This window comes from Pongo abelii, chromosome 1 (assembly GCF_028885655.2).
Source record: "Pongo abelii isolate AG06213 chromosome 1, NHGRI_mPonAbe1-v2.0_pri, whole genome shotgun sequence".
Taxonomy (NCBI): Eukaryota; Metazoa; Chordata; class Mammalia; order Primates; family Hominidae; genus Pongo; species Pongo abelii.
In genome coordinates, this window is record NC_071985.2 from 24,302,323 (window position 1) to 24,326,461 (window position 24,139).

Consider the following 24,139-nt stretch of genomic DNA (forward strand, 5'->3'; position numbering starts at 1 on the left):
GAATAAACAGCAAAGGCACAATAAAAGCATATAGTGCCCTAATGTTCGCTATCTTAAACACCTTTTCACTTATCTCATCAAATCCATCTTTTGTTCAATTCAGGTGAAGCTTATAGCAAAATATGACTTGTTATAAGAGTGGTTCATAAAATGGGAGTGGCTGTGCTTCTGAATCTTGATTGTCACCTTCTATGTATATTACATAATACTTAGATGTTTTGCTCCCTAAGAAATTACCAGCCGATGGCTCCAGTCTTACAAAAAAAAAAACAGATACAGAAGCCTTGTCCATGTAATTAGCCTTATTACTAGAAGCACAATTTATTCATGTGTTATAAAGAAACAGCTTATTAGGTATAATTAACATTGAAAAGGAATAAAGTCAGGTCCTCCAGGCATAAATGTGTATTTAAAATTTCATAATAAAAAATATGCTTCTAAGTGAGGATTTGCCTGTATTTCTAATATAAAATATGATTAAATTTGAGCTCTTTTTTTGGTAAACATGGTTGCAAAAATTGAGTTACAGACTTTATTTCTCTTAAAAATTCTCCATTTAACACATATCTCTTTTTGGAATTGGGTCAAGACAATGGCACGCTAAGGCAACAACACTCAGGAGGATCCTAGGAGGAAAGGCACGCCCTCCCCACTACTTTCCCTACTTAAGTTTGTGTTTGTTTGAGGTTTTAAACAAAATGTAAAGTCTCGTAAGGTCTTAATCATTTCCCCAAACTAAGGCAGTTGTATGCCATAAAAACGTAAGTTCTTTGTCAAAGGTTAAGAACATGCTGAACAAGTCAGTGTTTTCTGCACATCTTAGCAGACCTTAAAGAGGCAATACCGGAACTCCCCATCACAGTTATTCTTGTTTTGGCCACAGGTCTCAGCAAAGTGCTGTTACTTGCAGCAATTTGTTAGGGAAGAAATGTCAACATTAAGGTCAATGTCTAACAGTGGGGACCCACATCCTTTCGGTGGGGAAAAGTTTGTAACCACAATGTGGGAACGGCTTAAATTCATCACTGCACTGATACAAGACATTGCACTGATACAAGACAGGCAGATCTGTTTTGCTTCCGGGAAGTCCAAGGCAGCGCGGTGAATGTGGTTCCAGCTCTGGATGATAAGGAATGGGCTACCACCTAGTAGCACCTGTGAGCGCCAGCCAAGAGGAGGGGCAAGAGGGCAAGTGTGGACCCAGGCTGTGAGGGGTGGGGGTGGGACCCATGGCATTCCCGCCCCAAAAGTTCCAGTGTTAACACATAGGTAACATCATCCAAAGTATCTCTCTATATACATATGTGCAGATAGAAGGGTAAGTGAATAGATTGATAAATAGAATGTGTGTGTGTGTGTGTGTGTGTGTGTTTATGAGAAATGGATCTTACTATAAATACTGTGTTTTAAGTGACTAGTAAATTTACCTTTACTGGCATTAAGAAAAAGAATCAATGGAATTGCTGAATCTCAGATAAACATTTCTTGAATATCATATATATTTGTTTCTAAAACATTATTCAAAGGTTATAAGAAAAGATGATGAAAGCAATTAAAGAATTCAATCTTTACTTTAAAAAATAAAAATATATATTTAATTTTAAACAGGATGGATTGACTTCTCTGCATGAACTGTGAGGTGACTGCACTCAGGTTTCCTTCCACTTTCTGATTTTGATTGCTCATTCAGTGAGACCTCATTAGCAAGTAGTTTTTGTTTGTTTTGTTTTTAATTCCCTGGGTTCTTTTATGTTTGAAATGGTCAATATTGCTCCCAGGATATGGGTGCTTCATGCCCTATCAAACTTGGTTTCCTCCCCTTTCAAAAATTATATTCTTAATTATTACTATTGGTAAAATTTTGCCTTTTTAAAAAAACTAGCTTTTAATTTGTTTTACTACAGTATCTGGTAACAATGGACTTGCATTTCAGACCATTTAGATTAGACAAATAATATGTAATCAGAAGTGGACATTATAATTGTATAGAGAGCTTCAAAAATAAATATAAGCCAGGGCCCGATGTGCAGAAGTTCAGATTCAGTAAGTCTGTGGTGGTACCCACTGGGCATTTGTATTTTTTAAAAAGAAAGAAAAGTAATAAACTCTACAGATGATTTCTATACATACTCTTGAGGACTAAAGTGTTTGAGAAACCTTCAAGTTTCAATGAGTCACAAGTTAAAATAGAAAGGCAGTCCATTGTTAGATAAACTGTATTTTATCACAGTTGACTTAGGGGCATACATCAGTGTGACTCAGGAATTTATGTTTCTTTAGGTTTAGACGCAGTAAAGATTGTGGTTTCTTAGATATTTTTTGTGCTGAAGAAGAAAATAATTTCTACTGCTACTTTAATTAAAAGCCTTTTTTGTTTGTTTGTTTGAAGGAGTTTTGCTCTTCTTAACCCAAGCTGGAGTGCAATGGCACCATCTTGACTCACCACAACCTCCACCTCCTGGGTTCAAGCAATTCTCCTGTCTCAACCTCCCAAGTAGCTGGGATTACAGGCATGCACCACCAAGCCTGGTTAATTTTGTATTTTTAGTAGAGACGGGGTTTCTCCATGTTGGTCAGGCTGGTGTATTTTTAGTAGAGATGGGGTTTCTCCATGTTGGTCAGGCTGGTCTCAAACTCCTGACCGCGGGTGATCCGCCTGCTTCAGCCTCCCAAAGTGTTGGGGTTACAGGCGTGAGCCACTGTGCCCGGCCAACAGCATGTTTTAATGGGATACATAAAAGTCACTGGATTATTTTCTTTAAAAATATCTTTTAGTTATTAAGTCAGGTGTGGTGGCATGCGCTGGTAATCCCAGGTACTCAGGAAGTTGAGGCTGGAGAATCGCTGGAATCCAGGGGGCAGAGGCTGCAGTGAGCCGAGATTGCGCCACTGCACTCCAGACTGGGTGATGGAGTAAGACTGTCTAAAAAAAATAAAAAATAAAGAAAAAAATAAAATATCTTTTCATTATTAATACTTGGGGAAAACCCAATCATTCAGTCTCTGTAATCTAACTTGAGACATATAACAGATGTCTGTACCTGAAGTACAGGCATAGAGCCTTGGAGGGAACTAATTAGATTCCGTAAGATTTGTCTTACAACTTATACCAGTTACAGGGTGGCAAATGTTCTACAACACAATGAGCTAAAGCAAAAGTGAAACTGAGGGACACCAAAATTCACAATGTTTAAGTTTAGAAATGGGGTGATTCACCTACCTTTATCAGTTATCTGGTGGAAATGGAGATTTGGTATTTTTGGCTCGAATTCAAAATTTGGTTCTTATAACTTTTTATTCTATCCTTTGCAAAGATCTCTTACTATCACTAAATATCTTGACTTACCTAGTGCTTTCTGCAGTAAATTTAATGTTTTTTCCTCTAGTTCTTCAAGAGTTACGGCATCAAGGGAAATACTCTCCAGTAACTTGGAACGTTGATCTTCTAAATGAGGAACTTCATGAGTTACCACAGTAGACAAGAGTTGATCTTGCAAACCTTGGAATGTTACAGTGAAATTGATCATAGTAACAAAGTTATAAACTGATGGAAGAAAATGGGGGTTGTCTATTTCTGTAGATAAGTATAACCTGAACATGAGAAAGGCACCAGTTATTCAAAGAACATGTAGAAGAAAAAAATGAAACCAATTTATTTAAAAATACATAAAGCATTTTTCCTGGAAGTACACAAGATTTTTAGTGTTTTTCAGCTTTGTATACAAAGTACACTTTCAATTTATACTATATGAATACATTTGCATTGAAGTCTTAAAAAAATACAACCACAGACTGTGTACATACTATGTTTAGTTTACACATAAGGACAGAGTACAGAAAAATGTTAAATAGTAGAAGTTTTGACTTGCCACTAGATCATTGTGAAAACCAGGTTTTTTACCCTGAGTGAGTGAGAAGCCAATGGAGGGATTTGAGGAGTGACATGGTCTTTTTAAATCAGACTTCTCTAGCAGCTATCATTTTTAAAAAAAATTTCAATAGCTTTAGGGGTAAAGCTACATGGATGAATTGTATGGTGGTGAAGTCTGAAATTTCCGTGCACACATAACCTGAGCAGTGTACATTGTACCCAACATGTAGCAGCCATCTTGAGAATAGCCTGGGAGGAGAGGCAGAGGAGGAAGACGGAAGCTGGCAGACTGGGTTACATGTGAGAAATGATGGTGGCGTGGAGCAGGGTGGTGTCAGCAGCAGTCATAGTGAAGAGTGGGCAGATTAATAAAGCAGAGACAATTCTTCATTCCACTTTATGAAGGGTGAAAATGAAGCTTAATGATATTAAACAAATTGCCCATATCACATGGCCAGAAAGTGACAGAGTGAGGTCTATCACTGAAGCCTGCCCTCTACAACAGTGCCCTCCAGCACCTTCTCAACACACATTCCTAACATGGGGACCAGGTTGTCTATTCAGGAAAATGTAACTTCATTAGCATTTTTAGCACTGTTACTTAATCAAGCAAATTATATCTAGCAAGAAAAAAGAATGGGTTAATGCAGTGTTTTCCAAAGTGTAGTCTATACAACACTATTTTCTGGAGAGGGTTTGGTGAATAAAGGGGTTTTAAAGTCCTGTAGGACTGTTACCTTCAGCCCACTTTAAAAAGCCATGGGATCCCTTTTTTGAGTGATACCTATTAAAGCATGGAAATGTTTTGAGGAACATACTTTGGAAACTGTTTTATTAATGGAAGAGAGAATTATTATTATTATTTTTTCAGACAGAGTTTCACTCTTGTCACCCAGGCTGGAGTGCAATGGTGCGATCTTGGCTCACTGCAACCTCTGCCTCCCAGGTTCAAGCAATTCTCCTGCCTCAGCCTCCCATGTAGCTGGGATTACAGGCATGCGCCACCACACCTGGCTAATTTTTTTTTTTTTGTATTTCGTTGAGACAGGAGTTTCACCGTGTTGGTCAGGCTTGTCTCGAACTCCTGACCTCAGGTGATCCACCCACCTCAGCTTCCCAAAGTGCTGGGATTATAGGCGTGCGCCACCACGCCCGGCCACAGAAGAGAGAATTCTAAGAAGTAATAATTTGATGAGAGACTCTGCAGCCCTGCACAGGGGGGAGGACACACTGACCAACAGGTTTAAGAGTCAGCACCGCTTGGTAAGGAGGCAGTCCGTCAGAATTCCTGGGAAGAAGTTAAAAGCACCAGCCTAAGGATGGCTAAAGTCTTCTAGTTTCCTTTGCCAATTACTTGCTTACCCAGCAAGGCTCTTACTATAAGTGGCCTTTCCTGTAGCTTTGCGTACAAGGAGAGAATGCACATTAACAATTCAAACATCTTATTTCTTGGGAATCACATTTTTGTGGTAATCAAATCTATGTAACAGTGGTGTGTGAAATTGGCTAGTACAAGTGGATTTCCTGGAGTCCCTTTACTGCTGGGAACATGGATATAAAGCTTTTTATCTTCCTAGGCAAAAATCTCTTTTCGCTCTAGATATTAAATATGGATTTTGTGTGTGTGTGTTTTTTAAAGAGGCAGAAACTTTTCTCGCCCAAATAAAATGTTAGGCAAAAGAACAAACAGAGCTTCTCCAGATGAAGCAGAGCCAGGCTTCTCGCTTGCTCCCCTCTGCATAGCTTCTGAAGACTCCTCATAAAACCCACAGATTTCATCATGCACAGTTTGAAAGTGTTGGTTTGGAGTGACTTGATAAAAATCGGTTATCTTTTCTGTATACTGATGAATACTACTGCCAACACAAAAACAAAAAGAATATTCCAAAGACAATCTTACTTTTTCCTCCACGTAGAAGCTTAGCAGAACTGAAATACAAGGCATTCAATATTATTTATCTTAAAAAGCATAGACATTTGACTCAATTTAGCTGTGGCACATTACCTAAAATTTGAATTGTATTCGATCTCAGCATCACCAACCCTTATGAAATAGTGTCCTTTTTTCTGATAGATATCCTTTTTCAGAATTGCCTTTAAGCCTGGAGCTAATGTCTCAAGGAGATTCTGAAAAACCCAATAGACAAAAATAAGAAAAATCATCTTAAAACAAATTGGTTGAAAAAAAAAGCAGCATTGAAACATTTAAATGTTGAGTTAGAAAGAATGAATAAGACCTAGTATTTCATAGCACAACAGGGTGACTATAGTCAATAATAACTTAATTGTACATTGAAAAATAACTAAGAGTATAATTGGATTGTTTGTAATAAAAGATAATGCTCGAGGGGATGGATACCCCATTCTCCATGATGTGATTATTACACATTGTATGCCTGTTTCAAAAACATCTCATGTACCCCATAACTATATACACCTACTATGTACCCACAAAAATTAAAATTTAAATAAATTTAAGTTTTATTAAATATCTGGACTCCAGTGAAAGACAGCTGTAAGAGAACTGAGCATTGAAAACTCACTCTCTGTCTGTAAGTATATATGTGTGTATGTCTGTTATTGTTTTTTCCCTGACAGTTATGTGTCACTGAAAACTTTTGGCCTTTATGCTCAGTGCATACAACATACGTATCAGCCGCAAGGGAAATTAGGCCATACTGCCCGCTTACCTGCAGGAGGACACTCCCTCCTGTCTTCATAGCATTTTCAATTTTTTTGGTATAATTGCTGTCTTCAATGGAGAGCTTCTGCAGCCTGGATCCTTCCATCTGACGGATCCATTTGTGAGCTTGCCTATGTGGGTCAATCAGCAGTGGCCACTGCTGGCCATTCTTGATCAAGATGGCATTCTCTACTGAATACTGACCATGAGGTAGTCCCTGATTATGCCATCGGCTGATCTGCAATGAAATTATTAGTACTTTCACTATTTTGTAAATGTCTTCACATCTTTAGTATCCTACAGGGTACTAAAAGATCCTACAGAATCACTGCCTTTAGAAAAAGAAATACTGTTTAAAAGTGCTAAGGAAATGAACAGTTTAAAGCAACTTAGATATGAAATTTTTGGGAAGGTAATTATTCACTAAATTACACTTTTGTGTTCAACAATAAGGGCATTATGATGCCCATCACAACAAAGATGCCATGGGGGACACAAAGGAAATAAGATACAGCACCTGCTTCCAAGGCTCGTAGACTCTAATGCATATAATATAGAATTACACAGATAGGATATACAAATATACAAAATATACAAATATAATAACAGCTATAGTCTATTTTGCACCTACCAACTGCCAACCACACATACATATATACCACGTAGTGAAATTACTATAATAACCCTTATTTCTTGGATGGAGGAACTGAGGCTAAAAGACATTAGCCTAAGGTTATACTACCAGAATAAGAAGCAGAGCTACCATTTGGTGAAACTTGATTTGTGGCCTGTTATATGGCCAATTTTGGCAATGTTCTATATGTGTTTGCATATAACGTGTCAGCTGCAGGTATAGGCTACAGTGCTGTATATATTCTCATTAAGTCCGTTTGTTGATCATGTTGTTCAAAGCTTCTCTATTCTTACTGATTTTTGTGTGCTTGTTCTGAGTTACAGAAGGTGTTAAAATCTTTAACTACGATTGTAGATTTGTCTATTTTTTCCCTATAGTTCTTTTAATATTTGCTTTATATTATTTGAGGTCATGTTATTAGGTACAAATTTAGAACTGTTAACATTTGCTTGGAGAATTAAACCAATTCCTATAGTAAAATGAGCTTAAGTCTAGTAATCCTTTTATGCCTTAACATCTGTTTTGTCCTTTTGCTTTTGTAATCTATGGTAAATTCTCTCCCATTTCTGACTCTCAATTTTTATGTTTTAGATGTGTCTTTTAGAAATAACGTATGTTTTATTTTATAAATAATGTATGTTTTCTGTTTTGTGCTTTGGTTTATACTGTTGTATATAGTCTTATAACTTTATATATATATATGAGGATTGCTTGAGGTCAGACTACATATATACATATACATGTGTAGTCTTATACATATATGTATAAGCATATATGTATATATAAGTATGTATGTATACATATATGCATGTTTGTGTATATATACGCACATGTGCATATACATATATACACATATATGCACGTGCATATGCGTATATATATGCGTATATATACACATATGTGTGTATATGCATACACGTATATGTACATATGTGTATATATACTTATATATGTACATATGCATGTATATATGTACATATGTGTATATACATACATGTACATATACACGTATATACATATATGTACATGTGTATATACGTGTATATGTACATGTGTATATATGTGTATATATGTACATATGTATATATGTGTATATATATGTGTATATATACATATATGTACATATGTATATATGTATATACGTGTATATATGTATGTATGTGTATATATACATGTAAGTATGTATGTGTATATATACATATAAGTATATATGTGTATATATAGTATATATGTTTAGTCTTATAACTTTATATATGAGGATTGCTTGAGGTCTGTCTACATATATCGTATACATATATGCTATACATATACATATATATATATACACACACACATACATATATATATGTAGAGAGAGAGACAGAGACTTGGCTTGTCTCTCATGCTGGAGTGCAATGGCATGATCATGCCTCACTGCAGCCTTGACCTCCTGGGCTCAAGCGATCCTCCCACCTCCACCTCAGCCTCCTAAGTAGTTAGGACTATAGACACGTGCCACCATTGTGTATGTGCAATCATTGCAATGATTGTGATCTATCATTGCAACTACTACTGCTGTTCTCAAATTGTGGCTGTATAAAAGTTAATAATGGATAATACTGAAAAATAAACTGCTTTCTGAGAGGAAAATTAATCTTATTCTTGGGTTTGCTAATAGTGTCATATTTGCTAAGATAGATACATAGCCATTTAAAATCCTTTGTGTAACAAAGCAAGACAATTTTTTTTTTCTTTTAGAGACAGGGTCTTCTCTCAATAGCCTAGGCTGGAATGTAGTGGCACCATCATAGCTCACTGCAGCCTTGATCTCTTGGGCTCATGTGATCCTCCCACCTCAGCCTTCCAAGTGGCTTAGGCTTAGGATGACAGGCATGTGGCATCATGCTCAGTAATTTTTTCATTTTTTTTTAGACAGGGTCTTGCTACATTGCCCAGGTTGGCTAATTTTTTATTTTTTGTAGAGACAGAGCCTCACTATGTTGCCCAGGCTGGTCTTGAATTCCTAAGCTCATGGGTTCCTCCTACCTGGGCATCCCAAAGTTCTGGCATTACAGGCATGAACCACTGCACCTGGCCACAATCTTAGACTTGTTACTGGAACATTTAGTCCATTTACACCTAATGTAATAACTGTTATATTTGAGTTTAAATTGGTTAGTAGCATTATGAAAATGTGAAGACAGTATTTGTTTCTAAGATTTTGTAGGTTGCATGGTCAATTTAAGTGAAATTATCAGTGGGGATCCAATCTAAAATTATTCTCGGAGGATTAACAAAAGCTAGGTGCATTTATCTTTTATCCTTTAAACATCAGCATAGGATTTACAAAAACAGACAATAAGTATCTAAGTTAATAAATGTAGTTCTATATTTTTGGCTGTGTCTAAGAATACTCCCTGTGATTCAATAAGTTCATCAATTGTATTAAATGAAAGAGGTTTCAGGGAGAGAAACTGCCTATATTCATTGAGACAGGGTAGTAGGATTACAATGGGAAAAGGGATATTTTGTGACTTTTGCTCAGTATGAGAAACAGGAGAGATATAACTTACTGAGGCATTAGGGCTATAAATAAAAAAATTAAGGTCTGCAACAAACTATTAACAAAATATTTTCATTTATCAAAATAATTTTGGGACAACATCCAAGTCCAAAACTACACATACAGCTAAAATCCAAATAAACAATAATAGCCACTTAACTGGATAATAGAAATATGTTATTACCTCATATTTTTGTGCCATAACTTTAATTAAAGAGAAGTTGGAAGACAAAGAAATGCCATTTTCAATGCAGAATGTCTCCCATTTATTCACAATCAACTGGCGAAATTCTGGTGTTAAAATTCCACTGTAGACAATGCATGCTGCTGAAAGAAGTATGTCACCCAAAATTCCTTCTAATTTGTTATCTATTTGATTGATTGTTTCTTGCCATCGAGTCTAAATGTTAAAATAGAAATGAGTTATTCTATATAAAATATATTATCATTAGATATTTTAAAATTAATGATTTCCAGTTGGATCTATCATTGCAATTACTACTGCTGTTCTCAAGCTGTGGCTGTATCAAAGTTAATAATGGATAATATTGAAAAATAAACTGTTTTCTGAGGGGAAAATTAGTCTTATTCTTGGGTTTGCTAATAGTGTCATCTTTGCTAAGATAGATACACAGCCATTTAAAATCCTTTGTGTAATAAAGCAGGACAATTTTTTTTTTTTTCTTTTAGAGACAGGGTCTTCTCTCAGTAGCCTAGGCTGGAGTGCAGTGGCACCATCATAGCTCACTGCAGCCTTGATCTCGGGCTCATGTGATCCTCCTCACACCTCAGCCTTCTGAGTGGCTTAGGATGACAGGCATGTGCCACCATGCTCAGTTAATTTTTTTTTTTTTTTGTAGAGACAGGATCTTGCTACATTGCCCAGGTTGGTCTTAAACTCTTGACCTCAAGCAATCCTCCAGCCTTGGCCTCCCAAAGAGCTGGGATTACAGACATGAGCCACCATGCCCAGGCAAAGCAGGACAGTTTATAAAGTATCAATTTATTATAATATACTATTAATAGTATTCAACAACAACAATAATAACAACAACCCATATTTACTGAATCTTTACTTATCTGCCAGACATTTTACTTTGAAAACTTCATTTGACACCGCCTTTGGAGTTTAGAGAAGTTAAACAACTTGGTCAAGATCACTAAGCTTCTAAGGGGTGTAGCTGGGATCTGAACCCATATTCTCTGGCTGTATATGGCCTCTTTGATCACGTATGTGCTTGACTGATCGATAAATAAAGCATGTTAAGCAAGAGCCCTCTCTTTTGGTGCTCACCATCTGGGATATGCTGATGTTCCACTGCCTTTCCATCTATACACTTGACTCTCAGGGACATCCATCTGCTTTTGAGAGCTATCACCTCCCTTTGATTGGTCTGTTTTCATAAAATCCTTCCCCTTGACTTTCTATGATATGTATTTAAAAAATTAAACTAAATTAAAATTATCTTGAGAATTTTATAACATCCCTTGAGATAGCTGAAGTGTAACTAAACTGAGATTCTAGTTAGCTTACTAGAGATTCAACCATGGAGAAGCCAGATGAACCACAGGAGAAATAAAAAGGTGAGCTAAAAGGGTTCAGAAGGCTGACAGAACAAAAGAAAATGTTCTTTATCGGCTGCTCTGCCTATGGAGTAGCCATTCTTTATTCCTTTACTTTCTTAATGAACTTACTTTCACTTAAAAAAAAAAAAGGGAGAATTTTCTTTTTCTTTACTAATGACATCTCTCCTTTGTGGTTCCACCCATGTTTTATATGTTCAGCTTAGGTTGTCCCAGTGCTAGAAAAGGAAAACTAATGACATTTTCATTGAAAGGTTTACTTTGGGCCTCATCAGACAAAAGCGTGCTGATGTCTTCAGAACAGGAAATAATGTCAGATACTTGTAGTCTGTTACTTCTGTTTTGAGACGACTCAAACAGGATTTCTTTATGTGAATAGGATGTCTACTGATCACAATAAGAAACTGGATAGTAAGATAGTTTTAGAAGGTATATGATACAGCCTGCAGTGAAAATAACATCTTGGGGGTTGTTGGGCCCAGTAGGAATTATGGAGGAGATATAAGACCAAAGAAAGTCATGCCTTCTCATCTTCCAGGACAGTTAGTAAGACTGACGCACACTGAAAGCGCCTGCTGGCCATTGTTTTCCGATTTGCTAATAGTTGTTTTTCAGCAATGGTATCTTTGTAAGCTGCCTGTAAAAACAGCAAATGTTCTTCAACCTGAAAGATAATTCATTATTGAGAAAAATATCTTACTCTCATTTTGCTTCAAGACTTTAGCTGTCATTTATATAAATATAGTGTTACCATTTCATTTTCACATCCTGAAAAATCTTTCTGGAGGGATTATATTACCAATGAAAATGGACATTGTAGAAATGAAATGATTCATTGATATTGAAATTTGTATATTTTTAAATGCCATCTTGCTTCCTTAATAGGCTTTTTTTTTTTTTTTTACAATCCTAGCGTTTGTAGATTCATCAATTTCTGATTTATTTTTTGCAAATGAAATTTTATATCTTATTTAGATTCTTTTTCTAAGAAAATGGTTGAACTTTTTTCACTTCAGATGTACTGAACAGACCAGAGGACTGAATGAATTTTTAAATTTAAGCTGTATGATGAATCAACTGTTAAACCTTCCTTACAGTGTTAGTGGAAAATATATTTTCATGAATAGCTGACAAAATAATTTTTTATTTTTATTTTTGGGTACATAGTAGGTATATATATATATTTGGGGGCACATGAGATGTTTTGATACAGGCATGCAATATGTAATCATCACATCATGGAGAATGGGGTATCCATCCCCTCCAGCATTTGTCCTTTGTGTCACAAACAATCAAATTATACTCTTTAAGTTATTTTAAGTGTACAATGAAATTATTATTGACTACAATCACCCTGTTGTGCTATCACATACTAGGTCTTATTCATTCTTTCTATTTTTCTTCTCTTTTTTTTTTTATGAAGTATTTATTGATCATTCTTGGGTGTTTCTCGGAGAGGGGGATATGGCAGGGTCATAGGATAATAGTGGAGAGAAGGTCAGGAGATAAACACATGAACAAAGGTCTCTGGTTTTCCTAGGCAGAGGTCCCTGCGGCCTTCTGCAGTGTTTGTGCCCCTGGGTACTTGAGATTAGGGAGTGGTGATGACTCTTAAAGAGCATGCTGCCTTCAAGCATCTGTTTAACAAAGCATATCTTGCACCGCCCTTAATCCATTTAACCCTGAGTTGACACAGCACATGTTTCAGAGAGCATGGGGCTGGGGGGAAGGCCATAGATCAACAGCATCCCAAGGCAGAAGAATTTCTCCTAGTCAGAACAAAATGGAGTCTCCTATGCCCACCTCTTTCTACACAGACACAGCAACAATCTGATCTTCCTTTCCCCACACTTCCCCCTCTTCTTTTCAACAAAACCGCCATCGTCCTCATGGCCCACTCCCGATGGTCGCTGTCTCTTCGGAGCTGTTGGGTACACCTCCCAGACAGGGCGGCCGGGCAGAGGCGCTCCTCACCTCCCAGACGGGGCGGCCGGGCAGAGGCGCTCCTCACCTCCCAGACGGGGCGGCCGGGTAGAGGCGCTCCTCACCTCCCAGACGGGGCGGCCGGGCAGAGGCGCTCCTCACCTCCCAGACGATGGGCGGCCGGGCAGAGGCGCTCCTCACATCCCAGACGATGGGCGGCCGGGCAGAGGCGCTCCTCACATCCCAGACGATGGGCAGCCGGGCAGAGGCGCTCCTCACTTCCTCCCAGATGGGGTGGCAGCCAGGCAGAGGCGCTCCTCACCTCCCAGACGGGGCAGCCGGGCAGAGGCGCTCCCCACATCCCAGACAATGGGCAGCCGGGCAGAGGCGCTCCTCACTTCCCAGACGTTGGGCGGCCGGGCAGAGGCGCTCCTCACTTTCCAGACGGGGTGGCCAGGTAGAGGCACTCCTCACTTTCCAGACGGGGCGGCCGGCAGAGGCGCTCCTCACCTCCCAGACGGGGCGGTCGGGCAGAGGCGCTCCTCACATCCCAGAAGATGGGCGGCCAGGCAGAGACACTCCTTACTTCCTATATGGGATGGCCGCCGGGCAGAGGCGCTCCTCACTTCCCAGATGGGGCGTCTAGGCAGAGGGGCTCCTCACATCCCAGACGATGGGCGGCCAGGCAGAGACGCTCCTCACTTCCTAGAAAGGGTGGCGGTGGGGCAGAGGCTGTAATCTTAGCACTTTAGGAGGCCAAGGCAGGCGACTGGGAGGTGGAGGTTGTAGCCAGCCGAGATCACGCCACTGCACTCCAGCCTGAGCAACATTGAGCATTGAGTGAGCGAGACTCCGTCTGCAATCCCAGCACCTCGGGAGGCCGAGGCGGGCAGATCACTCAAGGCCAGGAGCTGGAGACCAGCCTGGTCAACACGGCGAAACCCCATCTCCACCAAAAACACAAAAACCAGTCAGGCATGGTGGCGTGCACCTGCGATCCCAGGCACCTGGCAGGCCGAGGGAGGAGAATCACAGGAGCCGGAGGCAGGGAGGTTGCAGTGAGCCGAGATCACGGCAGTACAGTCCAGCTTCAGCAACAGAGGGAGACCGAAAAAAGAAGGAGAGGGAGACCGAAGAAAGGGGAGAGGGAGGGGGAGGGGGAGGGGGAGGGGGAGGGGGAGGGGGAGGGGGAGGGGAGAGGGAGAGGGAGAGGGAGCCATTCTTTCTATTTTTCATATCCATTAACCATCCTTACCTCCCTCATACCTTCCCACTACCCTTCCCAGCCTCTGGTAACCATCTTTCTGCCCTCTATCTCCATGAGTTCAATTGTTTTGATTTTTAGATCCCACAAATAAGTGAGAACATGCCATGTTTGTCTTTCTGTGCCTGGCTTATTTCACTTAGCATAATGGCCTCCAGTTCCATCAATGTTGTTGCAAATGACAGGACCTCATTCTTTTTAATGGTTGAATAATACTCCATTGTGTATAAGTACAACATTTTCATTATCCGTTCTTCTGTTGATGGACACTTAGGTTACTTCCAAATTTTGGCTATTTGAACAGAGCTGCAACAAACATGGAAATGCAGTTATCTCTTCAATATACTGAGTTCCTTTCTTTTGGGTATATACCCAGCAGTAGAATTGCTGGATCATATGGTAGCTCTATTTTTAGTTTTTTGAGGAACCTCCAAACTGTTCTCCATAGTGGTTGTACTAATTTACGTTCCCACCAGCAGTGTGTAAGGGTTCCCTTTTCTCCACATCCCTGTCAGCATTTGGTTATTGCCTGTCTTTTGGATAAAAGCCATTTTAATTAGGGTGAGATGATATCTCATTGTAGTTTTTATTTGCATTTGTCTGATGATCAATGATATTGAGCACCTTTTTATATGCCTTTTTGCCATTGGTATGTCTTCTTTTGAGAAGTATCCATTCAAGCCTTTTACTCATTTTCAAATTGGATTATTAGATTTTTTTCTATAGAGATGTTTGAGCTCTGTATATATTCTGGTTATTCATCCCTTGTCAGATGGGTAGTTTGCAAATAATTTCTCCTATTCTGTGGGCCGTCTCTTCACTTTGTTGAGCGTTTCCTTTACTGTGCAGAAGCTTTTTAACTCGATGTGATCCCATTAGCCCGTGTTTGCTTTGGTTAACTGTGGTTGTGGGGTGTTACTCAAGACATTTTTGCCCAGACCAATGTCCTGGAGATTTTCCCCAATGTTTTCTCAAGAAGTTTCATAGTTTGAGGTCTTAGATTTAAGTCTGTAACTCATTTTGATGTGATTTTTGTGTATGGTGAGAGATAGGGGTCTAGTTTCATTCTTCTGGATATAGATATCCAGTACCATTTATTGAAGAGATGGTCTTTTCCCCAAAATAATTTTCTTAAATTATCACTTATCTTGATTACACCCCTGCTCAAAAGCATTTGGTGAATTCTTACAGAAATAATGGATTAAGGATATAGTCCAGAGTTTTGGCTATCAAATAATGCCTCCACAACGTGACCCCAACCTTCCTTCCCAATTTCATCTCCTTTATTACTCCTTTCCAATTGTATTACTCTTTATCCAAATTGGTTTATTCCTTATCTCCCCAACATTCCTTAAGCTTCTTGTCTCTGGGATTTGGCTCACATCCTTTGTACCTTGGCCCTTCCCTTAAAGGGGTATAAATCCTAGGCATTGTGTAATATCCTGATCAACTTCCAGCTGTCATGAAGTCTCAGCCTTGTCAAATCTACACTGATGTTTGTTTATAACAGTTGTTTGAGAAGTAATTTTAAGTTTCCTGATATCATCTCTTGGATTGTGGTCTTACAGTCTTATTAACCTTTAAGTTGAGAGTTTAGCAGGGAGACTTGAACATGGTATGTACAACACAATTATAAAGACAAAATTGTGCTTATTATGATTGGTAATTTCTCTTTTTTTAAGATGCTATCCTGGTGAAAATATATACCTAATTTATATGTGTATATATATGCTACTTTTGGCATGTTTAATGATTTAGAATTTATTCCTGGCTCACCCATAACAATTATGGGTTGTTTGCACTTTCATATGTTATGTTGTTTTTGTCTGCTTGCTCATTCACCCATTTCGATTCCTTTGAGAAAACTCCTCTCGTGTTACTTACGACCTAGTGAGTTATTTAAATATTAACGCATGGGGCCTATTGATTAACTTAAACATATGAAATGTCTATTATATGATGAGCATTGCAGTCCCCAAAGGTAATGTTTTTGATGAATGTTCATGTGATTTGATAAGTTCTGGTATTGTTTTTTTCCCCAAAGTTCCTTAGATTTTCCAGAAATATTTTTTATATTAGGGTCCAGGCAAATAAAAGACCTATTTTTAACTGGAAGGAAGTATGTAGCTGAGTGAGGAGAAAATTTCCACGAAGGGCTTAAAACTGATGGAGTTAACTAGTAAGCTAAATTTTAAAATATTAAGCGTAAAAAATATACATTTTAAGTATATTAATTGGATTTTAATGAGTTCAAATACTAGAAACTTCTCATGAAGCCTGTGGTTGAGAGATGGAAGGTAATGTGGCTCTGGCTGGAATGTACAGTTTGTCTTTTTCTCCCTACCATTTGAAAATATTGTAATTAAAAACAAATGATAGTGTTATAAATACACATTCTCCGCTGGCCTGTAAAATTTCTGCTGAGAAATCTGCTGTTGGTCTGATGGAGATTCCCTTATATGTAACATAATGCTTTTGCTGTTTTTGGAATTTTCTCTTTGTCTTTGACTTTTGACAGTTTGACTATAATGTATCTCAGAGAGAAACTGGGTTAAATCTCTTTGGGGATTTATGAGCTTCCTGATCTGAATGTCTACCTCTCTCTCAAGACTTGGGAAGTTTTCAGAAATTATTTTATTAAATAGGTTTTGATGCCGTTTCTCATCTCTTCTCTTGGAACTCCCAAAATCTGAATCTTTTTTCACTTGATAGTGTCCCATATGTGAGGAAGGCTTTTCTCATTCTTTTAAATTATTTCTTCTTTTTCTTTTTTATCTGACTGGGTCATTTAAAAAGACCTGTCTTGAAGTCTAGAAATTCTTTCTTCTCTCTCTCTCTCTCTTTTTGTTTCCCCTAGAGGTTTGTTCATTTTGATGATCTTTTCAAGGAACCAACTTTTGGTTTCATTGATTTTCGCTATTTTTTTTTCTATTCTCTATTTTGTTTATCTTTAATCTTTATTATTTCTTTTCTTCTGCTAGCTTTGGGTTTGGTTCGTTCTTCGTTGTTTAGTTCCTTCAGGTGTGAAGTTAGGTTATTGATTTTATATTTTTCTTTTTAAATGCAGGCATTTACAACTATAAATTTCTCTGAGAATTTCTTTTGCTGTATCCCATTTGTTTTGGTTGTTGCATTTGATTTGTCTCTAAGTATTTTCTGATTTCTGTTGTGATTTCTTCTGTGACCCACTGGTTGTTTAAGAATGAGTTAGTCGGCCGGGTGCGGTGGCTCACGCCTGTAATCCCAGCACTTTGCTAGGCCGAGGCGGGCAGATCACAAGGTCAGGAGATCGAGACCATCCTGGCTAACACGGTGAAACCCTGTCTCTACTAAAAATACAAAAAAATAAATTAGCCGGGCGTGGTGGCGGGGGCCTGTAGTCCCAGGAGGGGACTACAGCCTCCTGTAGTACTCGGGAGGCTGAGGCAGGAGAATGGCGTGAACCCGGGAGGCGGAGCTTTCAGTGAGCCGAGATTGCGCCTCTGCACTTCAGCCTGGGTGAGAGTGTAAGATTCCGTCTCAAAAAAAAAAAAAGTTACTAATTTCAACCTTCATGTTATTATTGCTAGACAAGATGCTTTTATGGCATATGTCTTTTAAAATCTATTGAGACTTATTTTGTGGCCAAACATATGGTCTACCCTGGTGAATATCTCAGGTGCAACTGAGAAGAATGTGTATTCTGTTGTTGCTGGGTGGAGTATTCTGAATATGTCTGTTAGGTCTAGTTGGTTTACTGAGTTGTTCAGGTTCTCTGTTTCCTTGTCTTCCTTCTGGTTGTTCTATCTATGACTTCTTTTTTAAATCCATGATTTTTGGACTGTTTAAGCTTTCAAGTTTGTTTGTTTTTTTTTTAAATGGACTTTCAGTGACTAAAAATGTCCTAGAAAACAGGGCATATCCTTCAGGTTTTTAAATTTGTTTACATAGAGTTTCTAGTAATTGTTGCAAAAAAGGAACAAACACTTTCATTAAACTAAAAATTATTTCTTCTTGAATGCCCTGTTTTTCCAAATTGTATAATGTTTAAATGTATTATTCTTAAAGTTTTGAAGAAATTGTTTTTTTCTTTCTTGGGTTTCTTCCATTCTGAGACAGAAATAGGGCTGATATTCAGTGGTATATACTACACAGGCACAACAACTGTGAAAATGTTGACGTATTTCTGTAGTGATTGCTAAAGGGTCCTGCTCCATGTCCCAGGAAGCACCTCTATAGCCACACATTGCCTACCCTGGCCCCATACCTTCTCTTCAAACTCAGCTGGAGGCCTCCAAGACTCTGCTTCTACCCGCACGACAAATGTCCATTCTGATCAGTTTGGTGCCTATGCCACACTGGTTGCTAGATATTTTGGATATCACTTCTGGATATAAATATTTTAAAATGTAGCAGTTTAAAAGCCTGTTAAGTGTGTGGGCTTTAGAGTTAGACAGACCTAGGTTAGAACATGGGCACCATCACTTATTAGCTTAAGATCTTGAACAAATTTACTAAATCTTTAAAATTTAGTTTTCTCATTTATAAACATCTACTTTGAAATGTTGTTGTGAGGATTACATGAGGATTAAATGACCACAGTGCTTGGAACACAGTAAGTGCTAAATAAACATTAACTATTATCAGCATCCATCCAAACAAAACTCTATAGACTATAAGCTACAACAAATATCAGCAAGAAATGATATATCTATATAAATTCAGTTCAAATTTGTTTTTTTCCTTCAAAAATATCCAATCCTTTTTAATATATCTCAGTTTGCCAGAAATGCCTATGGGGCCAAACAGGTAGCAGAAACGCTTGAAGTGAGTGGGGGCTGCCTACAGACAAGTGGGAATGCTAGCCCAGAGTTGCCAGCTATCTGAGTTTTCAGGAAAAGACAGAAAATCGGATATTAAGTAAAATCTCCATATTTTAAAATGTTGATTATATCAAAATGAGGTGAGGGGTGGGAAGACTGTAATAAGTCAAAAGATGTCAATGGACTGAATTTGCCTGTTTGCCATCTCTGAAATGTATTACTTTGCTCACTCTCAAAATGTATGTGAGCTAAATAGGTAACAGGGATATCAATTCTAGTTCCAGTTCTCATAATGATAATGTTACTGTATTTTAATTTAAAATCAAGACATTTAAGGAATAATCATGCCTTTACAAAGCAACAGGGTAATGATATAAACAGGTTAAGTGCAGTTGGATTTTTTTTTTTTTTTGAGACGGAGTTTTGCTCTTGTTGCCCAGGCTGGAGTGTAACGGTTCAATCTCGGCTCACTGCAACCTCCTTCTCCTGGGTTCAAGAGATTCTCCTGCCTCAGCCTCCCAAGTAGCTGGGATTACAGGCACCTGCCACCATGCCCAGCTAATTTTTGTATTTTTAGTAGAGATGGGGTTTCACCATGTTGGCCAGGCTGGTCTCAAACTCCTGACCTCAGGTGATCCACCTGCCTCAGCCTCCCAAAGTGCTGGGATTACAGGCGTGAGACACTGTGCCCAGTAAAGTACAGTTTTTTTAAAGAACACAGACTGGAAAAAAAAAAAAAAAAAGAACACAGATTGATACTGTTTAAGGCTTTGGTAAACTGAAGTTGTAAAGATCTCCTGAGAGAAATTTGGTGAAATAGTAAATTAAAATATTATGAAGACAATAATAATGAACTCTATAGAGTGTTTTATTATGTGGTAGGCACTACAAGTTTTATATATATTATTAATAATATTACCAATAATATTATTTACTTAATCCTCACAATCTTTTCACTACCTATATTATTATTTCCATCTTATCTGAAACTGATAAGCTCTCCTGAGATAATTACATTGTCCTGGTGTTTTGTCTTATTTTGAGAACTGAACTGTATTTCTTACCAGCTGTAAACCTCTTTGTTTCTCAGCAAGTCTTTGTCGCGCAATTTTAAGGACGTTTTGAGCTTCAGCTACTTGGATTTGTTTAGGGCCCACAACCTTAAAGAGAATGTCAGAACATTTAAGTGTCAAAAACGTCAGGTTTACTGTAAAAAATGCCATTTATATTTGAAAGACATTTACAGATGTCAATTGTTACAATTAAACTTTCCTAGGACTATATGTATATGTGGGGTACAAAGTAGCCTATTATGGTGAAACAATAAAATGAAATACACAAATACTAGCATAGTTGTCAATAAATAACAAATTTAATGGGAGCACTTGACATCTGTGTGAGTTAGAATAACATACTTGATTAAAGTGTTTCTCCTTAGGTATCCTTTCCACTCAAGTTCATTTGAGTATTGCTAAATAAAAATTATTTCTGGGACATTGATGTGCCACTTCCAAATCATGACAGATGTTTAGGAGGAAAAGCATACCTTCTGTACTTCATGGTAGTTATTCAAAGCTATAACCCACTGGCACAGGGAGCAACAAGCAACAGAAACCAGCGCAATCTTGTTTGGGTTGAAATCAGGTAAGGTTACAATTTTTTTTAGCTTCACAAAAACCTAGAGAGAACACAGTTAATGTATTACATGAGAAAGAAATATTATTCACCTGAAGTTTTCCCCAGTCTACACTAGATTGAAATTTTATTTCATATTAAAATATTCAGGCCGGGGGCGGTGGCTCATGCCTATAAACCCAGCACTTTGGGAGGCTGAGGTGGGTGGGTCACCAGAGGTCAGGAGTTCGAGACCAGCTTGGCCAACATGGTGAAATCCCGTCTCTACTAAAAATACAAAAATTAGCTGGGCATGGTGGCACACGCCTGTAATCCTAGCTACTAGGGAAGCTGAGGCACGAGAATCACTTGAACCCAGGAGGGAGAGGTTGCAGTGAGCCAAGATCATGCTGCTGCACTCCAGCGAGTGCACAGAGTGAGACTCTGTCTAAAAAAACATAAAAATTAACTTATCTTTAATAGTAGAATCAAAGACACATGCCTGGGTACAAAAATGACCCTAGTGGCTGGGCAAGGTGGCTCCTGCCTGTAATCCCAGCACTTTGGGATGCCAAGGGGGGGGGGGCAGATCACAAGGTCAGGAGTTCGAGACCAGCCTGACCAACATGGTGAAACCATGTATCCACTAAAAATACAAAATTAGCTGGGCATGGTGGCAGGCACCTGTAGCCCCAGCTACTCGGGAGGCTGAGGCAGGAGAATCGCTTGAACCCAGGAGGTGGAGGTTGCAGTGAGCTGAGATCTCCAGCCTGGGTGACAGAGTGAGACTCCGTCTCAAAACAGAAAACAAAAAACAAACAAAAAACAAAACAAAACAAAACAACAACAAAAAAACCTAGTATCAGGAGAGAAAAAGCCTTTGTTAACATCCTGCTATTGCTACTGTTGTTGCAGTAGCTTTGCTATACTTTTTAAAAAGAAACTTTTAAAACAAAAACAAAACAGGTTAACTTTCTCCAGCTTCAGGAATTTGATATCTAAAAATTCTGAAGTCTCCTTGTGCACTTCAGGTGTGAGGTGACTAGGAATACCATCCTCTTCCTTCTGTCCCCCAGGCGGCATATTGGCAAGGCACAGTCCCTATTCAAAGGTCGGTCTGGTCAGTAATGGTGGTATGGCCTGGGGCATGCTGGGGCTCACTGAGGATGTTCTCTACCTTAGCTGTGTCACATGCCCACAGGTCCACCTCTATTTCTAAATGGTATCACACAGTTTGGAGTTAGATATACAGTATTTCTCATCTACTTTTGGGAGCCATAATCAGAATGAAATTTTTCTCAGACTGGGATTTCTTTTCCCTATCCAACTAGGCAACTCCTCTCTTGCCTGGAAGAATAGAGCTATTTTCCTAGAAAATAGTTTCTCCATCTAAGAATAGAACAATTTAGATGGCAGGTGGTCTGTTTGATCCCACAGACTGTAAATATGAGATGCATCAATTAGAGATCAACTTTTTACCTTATCAGGTATGCTGTCCTTGTCAAGGTTAATCAATTTTTTCAGGAAACCAGTTTCTGAAAGAAGTAACTTTGCCGTTGCCCAGTTAGGTTTCTTTTGCAGAAGAATACACACTGCATTCATGACAGTCAGTACAAGGAAGGGAGGCCGTGTGTATACTCTGTAATAGATGATGAAAATCTCACCAACTTCACAATTAAAAATGAAATGCACCCTGTAAATATCTCAGAAGACAATATACACAGATTTTTAACACACATTTGGATAAGGAAAACTATTTGTCAACATATAGCTATTTAATTACTTAGGTATCTTTTAAAAATTGGGTATCTTAAATATAAGGATATTATAGTTTTAGGAAGATGAAATGCATAAAACTTAAATAAGTACTACATCTGAGTTAGAGGCTAATTAGTTTTATTATAAAAAGTCTTGGGCTGGGCATGGTGGCTCATGCCTGTAATCCCTGCACTTTGGGAGGCTGAGGCAGGCGGATCACTTGGGGTCAGGAGTTCGAGACCAGCCTGGCCAACATGGCAAAACCCGGCCTCTACAAAAATAAAAAAATTAGCTGGGTATGGTGGCGGGTGCCTGTAGTCCCAGCTACTTGGAGACTGAAGCAGGAGAATTGCTTGAACCCAGGAGGCAGAGGCTGGACTGAGCCAAGATCACGCCACTGTTCTCCAGCCTGGGCGACAAAGTGAGACACTGTCTCAAAAAAAAAAAAAAAAAAAAAGTCTTCACTGTATAGAAACCCCTCTCTTATTTCAGTCCAGGGTTGATTTCCTGATGACTGCTTCACAGAGACACTGTACATGTGTACGCGTTGGGAGTCAGCCGTATTCTTGTGACTTAAGAAGTGGTATAACAGCCAACTCCCCTTAAACACATGCTCTCATTTCTTCTTCCTGATCTAAGATTCCCACTGTAAAAATCACAGATAAAACAGAGTCAGGGGAGGAAGGGTGGATGGGAATTTGTCTTTCAAGTCATTAATAATGTATTTGTTATTGGAACATTGGAGGCGGTCTCTTCACTATGTCTTAATCAGTTGACGTGCCACTGGACTGTTAGGTAAGAAGTTGATGCTTTGGAAAGTCAGGTTCAGAATAACATTTATAAGAAGCAAGTTTCAAAGAGAAATCACAAGGGGGTGATGGTTGCTGTGCACCAGCATTCGGAACTTGGAACAAGGCAGGGTAGGTCCACACATGGGTAATGAGCCTCCCCAAGTGAAAACCGCACAGACTTCCCAAAGAAGGAAGGCAACCAAGCCAACTTTATATGCATGACATTATCCACAGGGCTTACCAAGAAGGTCCCCTGCCTTGAATTTCACAACCAGAATTTTTTTTCAACTTTTATTTTAGTTTCAGGAGTACATGTGCAGGTTGGTTATATAGGTAAACTTGTGTCATGGGAGTTTGTTGTACAGGTTATTTCATCACCCAGGTGCTAAGCCCAGAACGCAATAGTTATTTTTTCTGACTGTCTCCCTCCTCCCGTCCTTCAGCCTCAGGCAGGCCCCAGTGTCTGTACAACTAGAAATTCTAACCTATGTGTTCATTTGATTTAATCTTTAGTCTCTTTAACAGTCTAATTTTAAAATGAAGATCATCTTCACATTTGAATAATTCAAGCATTAGCACCTTATTCTGAAATAATTTTTTCAGGTTGCTTTTCTGAGATTATCAGCTTGGCCTTTTTGAAATAATGGGAAAGATAACAGAGGAACTAGAAAAA

The 24,139-nt window shown here is 38.7% G+C and overlaps 1 protein-coding gene across 3 annotated transcripts in view; it reads right to left on the reverse strand.

Moving 5' to 3' along the window:
• DNAH14 (dynein axonemal heavy chain 14) overlaps positions 1 to 24,139 on the reverse strand; it is a 499,118-nt gene that overhangs the window by 67,964 nt on the left and 407,015 nt on the right. For 2 of the 3 annotated variants that reach the window (XM_054519536.1, XM_054519533.2), the window contains exons 62-69: positions 22,397 to 22,556; positions 20,850 to 20,981; positions 20,368 to 20,463; positions 11,838 to 11,978; positions 9,915 to 10,130; positions 6,562 to 6,792; positions 5,877 to 5,998; positions 3,347 to 3,591 (exon numbers count right to left, since the gene is read on the reverse strand). In XM_054519536.1, coding sequence (XP_054375511.1) covers positions 3,347 to 3,591; positions 5,877 to 5,998; positions 6,562 to 6,792; positions 9,915 to 10,130; positions 11,838 to 11,978; positions 20,368 to 20,463; positions 20,850 to 20,981; positions 22,397 to 22,556 — 1,343 coding nt within the window. The remainder of the gene's footprint in view (positions 1 to 3,346; positions 3,592 to 5,876; positions 5,999 to 6,561; positions 6,793 to 9,914; positions 10,131 to 11,837; positions 11,979 to 20,367; positions 20,464 to 20,849; positions 20,982 to 22,396; positions 22,557 to 24,139) is intronic. The other variant, XM_054519594.1, reaches the window with a different exon arrangement.